Source organism: Haliaeetus albicilla, chromosome 6, assembly GCF_947461875.1.
Source record: "Haliaeetus albicilla chromosome 6, bHalAlb1.1, whole genome shotgun sequence".
Lineage (NCBI taxonomy): Eukaryota > Metazoa > Chordata > Aves > Accipitriformes > Accipitridae > Haliaeetus > Haliaeetus albicilla.
The window spans coordinates 13570357-13582534 of record NC_091488.1 but is presented as its reverse complement, the minus strand read 5'-3'; the positions used below and the strand labels follow the sequence as shown (position 1 = coordinate 13582534).

General features: G+C 40.2%; 1 protein-coding gene across 1 annotated transcript in view; it reads right to left on the bottom strand.

Annotated features, from left to right (window-relative positions):
• The window catches only part of DSCAM (DS cell adhesion molecule), a 471653-nt gene that overhangs the window by 15681 nt on the left and 443794 nt on the right, over positions 1-12178 (bottom strand). The window contains exons 31-32 of the mRNA XM_069785096.1: positions 8488-8685; positions 4848-5150 (exon numbers count right to left, since the gene is read on the bottom strand). Coding sequence (XP_069641197.1) covers positions 4848-5150; positions 8488-8685 — 501 coding nt within the window. The remainder of the gene's footprint in view (positions 1-4847; positions 5151-8487; positions 8686-12178) is intronic.

Genomic DNA, 12178 nt, shown 5'->3' with positions numbered 1-12178 from the left:
ACAGAGCCAGGCTCTTCTCAGTGGTGCTCAGTGACAGGACCACAGGCAATGGGCACAAACTGAAACACAGAAGGCTCTGTCTGAACACCAGGAAACATTTATTTACTGTGAGGGTGACTGAGCACTGGCACCCAGAGAGGTGGTAGAGTTTTCATCCTTGGAGATACTCAAACCCCAACTGGACATGGTCCTGGACAACCTACCTATAGGTGGCCCTGCTTGAGTAGGGTCAGGAGGGGGCTGTTAGACCAGATGACCTCCAGAGGTCCCCTCCAACCTCAACTATTCTGTGATTCTGTGATGCAATAACTTCAGCTGAAATATAGAGATGTATACTACAATGCAACACATTTGGCACTCTGAATTATAAAAGAATAACCATGCCAAATATCCGTATCTTTCTGAAGTCCCGGTGCATGTCTCAGATTCAGTATGCCAAAATCACTTTGTTTCCTTATTTACAATTTCTATGACATTAGGTATGATTGCTCTATTTTTCTTTATAAAATTATCATTATTGTTTTATGGCAAAATCCTTGCATTTTTTTAGCTCCCATGTCTGAGCTGACTTAATGAAACTGATTCTTTTTTCTGTAAACCAAATATCAGGAAAAAGGTGTAGAAATCCAGAAGTCAGAAGCAGTTCTGACTGCTGACCTGAGTGTGCATCTAAAGCACCAGCTAACTGGAAGGGAAAAGGTCTATTAGAAGACTTACAGTGGGCTAGAATGTGAGGCAATCAACTATTATGCATTACTAGTTACAGAGTCGAAGTTGTACATAATGTGTAGAAGTTCTGAAAAGACAGTCCTAATTCATAGTTATAGTGCTAGAAATGATCAATTACTAAGCTTGCCTAGACATCTGATGAGCCATCCAAATATAATTCAAGCTGATGGGGTGATCAAATGTTTTGATTCAATTTCTGAATGAAAATGGTATGGAAGTTGGGAACATCATAGCAAGTTGATGTCAGCCCCCAGAATACGATTCATTGAATCTTGATCACCCCTTTTCCTCCTCCAATGAAAATGCATTCAGGTACCCTACTCCTAATCATTAACTATCTCAGTTTGGAGCAACCTGAGCTCTCAAACACTGCCTGTTAGATAAAGCAGGTGGTTTGATCAGCAGGCTTGACTATACAGGTACAAAAGAATCCTATGAGATGCTCAGGAAAAGCAAGGGAACAATCAGTGACATGAGTTGGGATTCCCTCAGAAACTTGCAGGAAGGTCTTCTGAAGCCAAGCCTTAGGGTGGTCTAACATTTTGCTTGCTCATACCAAATACTTATGGTAGCAATAAGCTAAGAAATAGGTGCTGTGATAGCTCAGTCAGTTATGGCTGACAAAGTCTTCACTGGTAACCTCCATCATTACCTTTCTTGAGTAAAGTTGCAGCCTTGCCATTGGGTAGATTAATTTCAAAATGTCCCACTTATCAAAATAATGTTTTGTTATAGTCTTTCTGAAACTGCCTTTTAATTGTTGGAGGTTATTTTGAAAAACAAATACTACTGATTGTAGACACCTAAACCTTTATTGCAACCATAAAAGTTGCAATAGGTAGCATTACAGGCAGTTTGAAAAGTGAGATTAGAAATTAGGAAGGAGGAGGCATAAGTTATTGAAAGTGACATTGTACAAGAAAGAGAATGAGTTGGGGGAGAAGAAAAGCAAAGCACCATGAAAACAGGTAAAAGTTATCTTGAAAGAAAAGACTTACTTCAAGGAAGAATAGACATGTGCTAAAGAAGTGCAGTCAGTGTTTCAGCTCAGATGTTCTCATCTACTTAATCTAAACACCTTAACTTTTTAATTTCTTCTCCATGCTCCCAAATGTAGAATTACTTTGATTAATTGTATTTGAATTATTAATTACTTCTGCAGAATTTCTGAAGTGGTGGGTGAGAGAAGAAAGATGCCCACTAAGTCTTTCCTCACTGATACGAACACTAAAAATATGGTCTGTCTTTCTACCTGCATGTTTTGTTTAAAGACCTGCAAAAAGTAACCTTTAATAACATATCAGTCAATATTTAGAGGCCAACATTCAAGTTGCTCTGCTGGAACACTCAATTTTTTTTCAAAGTATTGAAGCTAATTATTAATTTCATAATATATTTAATTTCCTTACTGCAAAGGAAAGCTAAAGCTAATCAAGAAAAGCAGGTAAAAATTCAAGCCATTTAAACTAACAGAGGTAAACATGGCTACAAGTCTGTAACTCACTACAGGGGCTCTGATGATGTTCCAACCCCGGAAGCTTTTAACTCAAGCACAGGGACTAAATTTTCGTGCTGTATGGCCTCAAGAAAATCATTTTTATATGGAATATATTAGAACCAAATACTAAATATGCATAAATAATGTATTTGGAACATGAAAGGGAGTAAGCTATTTGTTAAAGAAATGATAAGAAATGTTTGTTGACTGACTGGAAGGAGAGGGTTGCAATTTTGACTCAGCTGTGAATGCAGATGCTTCCCTTTAGCAGAGAAAAGACAAATATTTATCTTTCTTTTTTTGAGTTAGAAAGTAAAATTATTTCTATCTTTATTTTTACAGCTCCTGGGTTTGTGGTTCTACTCTGTGACTACACAGAAATCAATCATTTCTCTCACTATTTTATTTCCTACATATTTTCCCTCTTATCTATCTCTATGATACACTAATTTCCTGCCTTGTCTATTATAACTTTCTATCCTTCTGCTTGGTCTTTTTCGTCCCATGTTCTTCTTTCAGCTTTCTCTAGCAAAATCCTTTATGCTTTCTTTTCAGTGTCAGGTCCTGCTTTTGAATGACTTTCCTGATACCACTGTCTATCTTCCATTCCTCTGTCTTCACAACAATTGCTTTTCCATTTATGATGTATATTAAGCAAAAGACCATACTTTATTCTTTACGTATATGAGCACTACTGATTACTTTCTGTGTATATAAGTAGCCCCACCCACACTGGCAAACGTATATACTAAATAAAAATAAAGTAAAATAAATCACCTTTTCAAAAAACACACAAATGTAATTATGCCTTTTTCCCATTTGAATCCTCCTCCATGATGTCACACCATGTATTCTATAATGGAGACTGACAAATATTCTGAGAAGATTTTATAAAGTATTTGATCTCAGAGTACCACAAATAATCTACCTATGCTATTGTGCACTGGGATATCACAAGAAACAGCATTCTTTGTGAACTGGAAATTTGATTGAGCCCAATTGATGGATGTCCCTCAGGCACCTTCAGTCAGTAAGAAGTTGGAGTGGGTTTAAATTTGTCTGAAGGTAGAAAGCTCCACATCCCTTGAGCTATAACACTGTCTTAATTTTGTCCATTTTTTATTCTCCCTCCTTTAGATAATTCTAGTTTGATATTAGGAGATGTCAAAGAGAGAATATAACAGCTCAAGAACATCACCGAAGGGTTATTACAACTTGACAAGATGCTGCAAGGCAGAAGGGATAGTACATCTTTTGCAATCTGTCTTTATGAACTCTTCTGATAGCAAACCTTTGCTCTCAAGCAGAAAGTATTGATGTAAGACATGTTTTATTAGCAGGTGATTTGAGTTAGAGATGGGCACTGTCCATCTTTGTCGGCAGCACAGACAGTGGGATTGAGTGCACCCTCAGCAAGTTTGCTGATGACACCAAGCCGTGTGGTGCGGTCAACATGCTGGAGGGAAGGGATGCCATCCAGAGGGACCCTGACAGGCTTGAAAGGTGGGCCCGTGCAAACCTCATGAAGTTCAACAAGGCCAAGTGCAAGGTCCTGCCCGTGGGTCGGGGCAATCCCAAGCACAAATACAGGCTGAGCGATGAGTGGATTGAAAGCAGCCCTGCAGAGAAGGACTTGGGGGTATTAGTGGATGAAAAACTGAATATGACCCAGCAATGTGCACTTGCAGCCCAGAAAGCCAACTGTATCCTGGGCTGCACCAGAAGAAGTGTGACCAGCAGGTTGAGGGAGGTGATTCTGCCCCTCTGATCCGCTCTGGTGAGACCCCACCTGGAGTACTGCGTCCAGCTCTGGGGTCCTCAGTACAAGAAAGACATGGACCTGTTGGAGGAGGGCCATGAAAATGATCGGAGGACCGGAACACCTCACCTCTAAAGAAAGGCTGAGAGAGTTGGGGCTGTTCAGCCTGGAGAAGAGAAGGCTCCAGAGAGACCTTATAGCAGCCTGCCAGTACCTAAAGGGGACCTATGAGAAAGCTGGAGGAGGGCTTTTTACAAGGCCATGTAGTGGTAGGACAAGGGGTAATGGCTTTAAACTGAAAGAGGGTAGATTCAGATTAGATATAAGGAAGAAATTCCTTACTATGAGGGTAGTGAAGCACTGGCACAGGTTGCCCAGAGAGGTTATGGATGCCCCATCCCTAGAAATGTTCAAGGTCAGGTTGGATGGGGCTTTGAGCAACCTGGTCTAGTAGAAGGTGTCCCTGTCCCTGGCAGGAGGGTTGCAACTAGGTGATCTTTAAGGTCCCTTCCAATCCAAACCATTTTCTGATTCTATAATGATATGTACCACATATGGTCTTATTTATCCCAGAAGGTTCTACTGCCAGATGGCTGCAGCTGTAGAGGAGTGTATCTGATGGCCTAAACAGTCCCCTTCTGTTCCTAAATTTCTAAGTTCCTCATTTTTCTGTATATGGGAGAATATACTCAAATGTTATATTAGCTGGGACAAAAAAGCAATTATCTCTGTAAGTATTTACAGTATATATTGTGCACTTTCTTTCTTCCTTGTGGTATATATACCCTTTCCTGTTAACCAGTCTAGGCATAGGGTGAAATGCTCACCCCAAGGACCAAAATGTTACCTCTAACGTCTCACCTGGCCGATGTGCCTTTGGAACTGCCATGTTCATCACTCGCCCTCCATCCTGAGGTTTGGGGGGGGATGCGGTAAACCTGCAAATCCCCGACTCTGACGGCGTGCTTGAGGTCAGACTGTCTGTGTAGTCATTAGTCCCTGCCGTGAGCTGCTCCGATGATGTGTCTGATATGAAGCATTCTGTAATAGTGAACTTGGCATGTCTCAGCTGCTCTTCCATTTTTGCATGCTCATATGCTCTCGCTAGCTCTTCGTATGTTGAGGAGGCACTTTCTGTGGAGACCATGCTGCTTCTTGCTCGATCTAAACATCAGAAATAAATGATAGTATTTCTTAATATAATGCAGAACTCTTGAAATTATCAAAGTGATTTAAATGAGTCTCCTTCACTATAAATGTGTGCACAATTTTCAGTTTAGTCAGTTACTTGATAATTACAGATAATCTAAAGTGAAGTAGTCTGCTAGCAGTATTATGTGGCTTATCATTAAATTCATGGTTTAGAAGAAATAACCTTTAATACATGAAAAAGGTTACTTTTTTTTCCCAAAAAATCATTTCTCTAAAAGTTAAATGCCTTAAAAAAGTTAGAAACCCACAAAACAGATTTAGCAAAATGAGGAACAGCTTCTTTACATTATCTTTTAATGCATCTTAGAAATATTTCTATGAGGTGATGTCTAGGTGAGAAAGGATAGTCTTTCTGTACCTGTTTCAATCTTATATCTTTTTTTTGAGAAAGCCCTGAGGACAAAGGTCAAATATAAAGGCGGTGTCTCTCAGACCTTGTCTCTGACTGTCTGACACTAGGTAAATACTAACTCATTTCATACGGAACAAAGGTCTTAAGAAAGCAATATTGTTTGGTAGCTACCAGCCTGCAGTCATTCAGGTGCTTTTTTCAATGCTGCTGAAGCTAGCGGGGGCTTAATATTTGACACACAGGCTACTATGACCTTCAAGCTGTTCTTTTCTGCTGATGAATTTCTGAGAATATCAATATTTCTTAAACAAGCATTATTATTGAAAATGTAAATGGCTACTGATACATTTAAAAGCATTTTGGAAATGCATCGCTCATTTCTGCGGGGACAAATCACTGGTCTGTTGCACCCATCACACTTCTACTTCAGTGGGCTGGAAAAGCAGAAGACTTCCAAAAGTTCCTTGGGCAGAAGTCATGTTTCATCACAAGATCTGTACAATTTCAGACATTGTTGGTGAAGTTCAGTAAACAGGCACAATGTAATAGCTAATTCATAAAAATGGGGCTCCTATAGCAGCCGGAGGCAACTGTGTTGTTATTGCAAATCTTTATCTTTTTTATTGTGTGCTAGGATCCTTGCATCAGTTTCCATTGTGCTCAAAAAACGACACTCCTGCCACTTGTAAATAGGAGCATGCATTATTTAAAATGACAAATGCTTCTACAATATGCTTTAACTTCCTTAAGATTTTGAGCTGGCCAGAACTTAAACAAGGCGCTTTTTTTTTTCTCCCCACAGGAAACATCATTCTGTTTTTCACATTTGATTTGTAAATCAGGCCAAAATAATGTCTTGACAAATTTCTGATCAACTGGAAACTCCTGGAAGGGAGCAGTTGCCCAGTGCCATAGAGCAGTGTCTGTAAATATGATGGTCATGCAAAGGTCCCAGTTTGGTCCATGTAGCTCAGGCCCTGCAGCTACCCATATCCCATGCCCTGGGGAGACTATTTTGGGAAGAATCTGCTTGAACACCTACTTTAGATTTGATGAAAGTTCATCCAAGCCCAGGGTGAACTTCATGAAACCTAGATTCATCACAAAATTTCTAATGGCCTCTAGTTAGAACATTTGAACTTAGTTACAGCTATGAACTGCTGCAATAAATGTCTCCTAAGCTTAAAAGCTACTGCTTTGTAAACCTGGAATTATTTTGGTAATAAGTGCTAAATTCTGCCAAAAATCAATTGCATCAACTAGATTCAGAAATCTGAAGTCCATATTGGAAAAGTGACCAAATGTGCACATTAGCTCAATTGATTCTTGAACACGTAATTTGGCTACATCTATTATAATGTTTATTTGGAAATTTTAAATCTGAAGTACTTAGATTAAACTGACTCTATTCTTTTCCTAGAAACCAAGTGGCATAACAGAGTTACATTTTGGCATAAGAAAAGCTTTCTTGAGCATGATCTAAAGCTTGCTATCCCTTACATAAATCACTGTGTATTCAAGGGTAGACATAGAGTAGGAAAGCAGCCATGTTAAAACATAGATTATGAAGTCTGGTTACAAAATTACATGTAGTTTGTCTATTAAACTACACAGCAAATTGAATTATCTCCCTTTGCCACGTGCATTGGAAAATATCATTGGGTGACAAAATGTTGGAACACACGCAAGGGCACCTGAAATCTGGAATGTTTACAAAAAGAGTTACTGAGATAACATTTGCTACTTATTTTGTATCTGTATAGCTATTAGAGTTAATCCTTAAAGCCTTATGATAATTCTACCTGAAGAAATCAGGATGAAGTCTGTCAGCTGGCTAGAGGCATCTGTTGATTGCCATTACCCTATGGAGACAACATAGGGGTCTGCAAGTTTAGGAGGATGAATTGTGAAAAGATGAGAACTCTAACCTATAAGTTACTGGACATAAGGGAAGTCAGATGCTTGTCCTTATAGCAAGAATCAAAAGTCATACTGGTTTTCATGGTGAAAGGCCAGTCACACCTACTGCTTTGTAGCTCTAACACATAGCTTTGTCATGTGACAAATACTTTTCCTTAATCTGAGGAGGCCAGAGTAAGCCTGAATTCACTTCTGTCAGGCATACCTTTGAATAGTATTTTACCTTTCTTCATATTTAGCTTTTATTAGATTTGCTTCGTGACTATTCTTCTGCTTAATCATTTACTCATTTATTTGCCCTTTTTTGTCACTTGTTCAGTGTAGGGCAGAGGAGAAAGCTTTTTTTTTTCAGGTACAATTGCATTTATAATGTGAAGACATCAAGAAGAGATGAAGACTGCAGGCAGATTATGTATTCAGTGTCTCCCCAGTTATCATCTAGAGGAATAAAACCTATGCTGTTTCACAGGAAAAAACAGAGCTAGCTGCTGCAGCATTCAGTGATATGAATGGATTTTGATGTGGACTCTAATTCCAGATTTTTCATTCTTATTTTTTCCACCTAGAATAAACCCTGTGAGCATATTATAGGAATGTGAAAAGGAAAATACAAACCTCAGTGTAGCTCAAACCTTAAAACCATTCCACCTATGATTCAGGCATATTCTTGGTTGCTAATACTGCCCCTTCCTGGTCAATGCCATTTCATGCAGCAGATACTACTTTTTCCTTCAGATGCAGGAAGTACAGCACTTTGGCTACAGGAAAAAATACCACCATATCTTTCAAAGGATTCCAGTATGCGTGTGTGGCATCAGAAACCACGGGCACAATATTTGTTATCATCGGCACTATATGCATTTGTGGCACCCCTTATAAATAGCCCATGGAAAAACACCCTGGCAAGGAAAAAATAATGACACCTAAGCACCAGATGAAGTACACCAAGGACCAAGAAGGTCACTGCAGCTACCGCTGTCCTGTTTTCGCAGCGCAGCCCTGCAGAGAGCCCCGTACCTGTGTCCTGCGAGGGGCTGACGCTGTAGCTGTCGCTTTCCTTGTCCACTGACCCTGCTGGCCTGGGGGTGGGCAGCCTCCAGTCTGTGGTGAGGGTATGAGCTGATATGGTGGGGTGAGGTCTGTTGAGGGTCCACTGACTAGCGTAGCGGTTGCGAGCTGTGGATCCGGTTTTGGCACTCCTCCTTGTAGTAGGATCTGTGGCGGATAACAGAGAGGGTGTTTGCCACTAGGCTCTTGAATTGATAAGGAAACAAGCCCCGTCAGAAGGGGATGGCCACTGAAATCGTGTTGGTTAAAAAAACCCCACAAAACGTTCTTTGGGGGGGAAAAAAAAGAACAGTGATAATGCTGTTCATTACCAAACTCCCAATGCTGTTTTGAAATACCCTTTTTCTGATGAAGCCACACATTTTAAAAAACAGTGCAACTGAAGAGCTGAGGCCCTGCCAATCTCTCATTGACACATTCATTATCCCTTTACTCCAACTTAAGCAGTTCTCCAGAACCAAAACCACTTTGAGATCTGAAAGAGCGCAAGGCAAGTAGATCTGGTCAGGGATTTCACACCACATCTCAAGCGAAGTCTAAGGTAAGTTATCAGTGTAGATGTGCCCTCAGAAACACCCTACACCAAGTACCTGCTCTCAGTTTGTAAAAACATGTGCTTAGAAATGTGGTAATATATAATTTCCTATTCTGGACATTTTACTAATACTTTTACTATATTGCAGTATTAATCAGCTACAGATTCCCTGTTTTTTTAACAAGTAACCAAGACATAAAGCATAACCTGTAATAGTGCCATCAGAGTTTCAGTAAGAACAGGTTCATAAAGCTTTGACTGTTTTTAAAAAAATTAGGAAAGAAATACAATGTCTTAAACTTTATAAGTAATCTGCTACTTGTTTAAGGTCAGCAATGGTTTATTTATTATCCTGGAGATAATACGGTGACCAAGGGAGTTAAAGTGAGCTATCTGCCAGAACTGACCTCCTTGATTTTGTTAATAAATAGTTCTTCTGTAAAAGTGAGGCTTGTACTCCCTAACAAAGAAAGTGGAATAAAAAAATCATTATGTGGCAAACAGAAAGTGACTAAATCAGCACTGAAGGATTTCTCTTCGAGGCTTCTGAAAGGATATTACTAACAATAGAAAGGGTATTAGAAATGAAAAATTCAAATCTATTCAAATGTTCTTTGACATTCAAATGGTGAAGTTGTCAGTCTTTGAGGTAAGAGACTTTAACAGAAGCAATTTAAAGAAAAAAACAATACGCAGATAATGACTCTGAGCATTGCTTCTGCCTAAGCATTCCCAGTAAGAATTTGTATTCTGCTGCTTCAAAGAAACAAGGTATTTATTTAGTAGTACCAGCTATGGTCTGGTCCTTCTCCTATTTCACATCTTCCCCTTACAGCAGCGGAAAAATATGAACCCAATGTCATTGATAATTGATCCTCCTGGTAGAGCAACACATAGCTGCCTCACATGGATAACATCCAAAAATGCACTTGGCACAACGTGACCAGCCTGTCAGTATAAACCACCGCTTGTTCCAGCTGTGGAAAGTTGGCATGTGGCTGTCACAGCCAGAAGTGAGTCTCGTGCCTGCCTTGAAGGACAGAAGGAGAGTGCTAGTGGGAAAACTCTTGGCTTGGTGCTGGGGCTGCAATGTCTGCAGAAGAGAAGAAAAGGATCGGGGGTGTTTCGTCAATATATATAAATACCTGAAGGGAAGGTGCAAACTGGACAGAGCCAGGCTCTTTTCGGTGGTGCCCAGTGACAGGACCAGAGGCAATGGCCACAAGGTGAAACACGGGAGCTTCTCTCTGAACGTCAGGAAACACTTCACTGTGAGGGAGGCTGAGCACTGGAGCAGGTTGCCCAGGGAGGTGGTGGAGTCTCCATCCTTGAAGATACTCAAAAGTCATCTGCGTATGGCCCTGGGCAGCTGGCTCTAGCTGACCTTGCTTTAAGCAGAGGGGTCAGACTAGCGGGTGTCCCTCCCTTCCAACCTCAGCTGTTCTCTGAGCCCGTGACTCAGAAGGCTTTCGTCAGCAATTCGAAGGAGGTGGGAGAGCCTGCTGCCAGCACAGGAGGTCAGTGCTCACCCTGCTGAGCCTGTGCTGAGCAGGAGCTCTGCACCAGCTGTGCTGCGCCTGCGTAAGGGACTCTGTAGCAGGGACGCAGCAGGCTCCAGAGCTGCCTGTGTGATGGAAAACAGCACACATCTGGTGCCCCGGTTGTTGAGCCAGCTCTGCTGTCATATGCTGGAACATAACTGTAGAGAGCTGAGGTGAGCAAGGCAAAGGTTCATGGAGCATGCCTCTTTTATAAATAAATACAAAAGAACTAGAGAACAGATTCAAAAGTGCTGTAAGGGAATGTTTGCCTATCAGTGAGTGTGAGTGTGCTCATACAGGAGGATCCATAGCCTCTGAGCCATCCAGCTGGGCACTGCTCCCCTCTTCACATAGAAGGCTGTGGGTCTAGGCAAAATCTCATAGCCTAGCCTCTGTCAAGGCTATATTAGTGTCCTAAATCCAGAGAACACTACCTAAAAGTCTTTGACCCAGCACTGTGCACTGCTGCAATTAGATCTTTACTGCATAATAGAAGTGATGGTGGATTTCTGTTTCCAAAGCTGGGCTGGACATGGATCATACCCTTACATATGAGTTAAATCCAAGTTTAATTTGAAGGAATTTGAAGGACATAACTGCACACAAAAAAGGGATTAGGGATGGAAGGTGCTGGTGCCATAAAATGCTGTGGTATGATACAGGCATACGGTTTTGGGGTGGTGTCTCTTTCCTTATTAGAAAAGGCAGGATTGGAAAACAATGGAGAGTCCATTGTTTACTCAGACAAGCTTGATTGGCCAACATGATAAAAATTATATGATGATATTTTTGCTTTTAGTGAGCAGGCTAGCCAGCATATACATGAATTAAAGGACCGAGACAAGAGAGGTACCAGAAAGAAAACAAATATCGTATCTTGACTTTTCTAATTCAAATGCTGTGACTCTCCATAGATGAAAAATTGTGGTACTAATCTAGTCCTCAAGAAATAACTAACCACATTTTAAAACTGTCAGAGTTAGAAAAGCAGCAAGATCAGGACTAGAACAGCTACCATTTATAAAGACTGGGGTGGAAAAGGAGATTAAATGAAGATTTTCTGAATAATCTGCATTCTAGCAACTAGGCTTTCAGTGTTTATTTTCACCGAACTCACCAGGTAAACAAATTCTGAAACTGTCAGGGGATAGAAATAATCCAAGAGATTTTAGAAATTGCACACTGCTAGTGAACTACATTTTGGTAATATTCCTAACTCATAAGTATTCCTTTGATCTAGTGATTTTTTTTCCCCATTTACATAGATATGGAACACATTCATGAGAGATATAAGAAGAATGGATTGCTACAGTTTATTAATTTATGATAGTATTTTAATCACTATAAGAATAACTCAGGATGAATATATCTGGGAAAAGTAATTTACCATAATACTAAAACTGGAAATACAACTTCAGAAAAGCAATAATGAGAAATGTATTTCTTGCTTGATTGATAGCTAAGGAGGGAAGATGTATTTTGAAATACAATAAAGATTGATCATTAAGAAAAAAATATATTAGACACTAAAATCCATTAAGCTAATTTACCCGATAAATTCTAG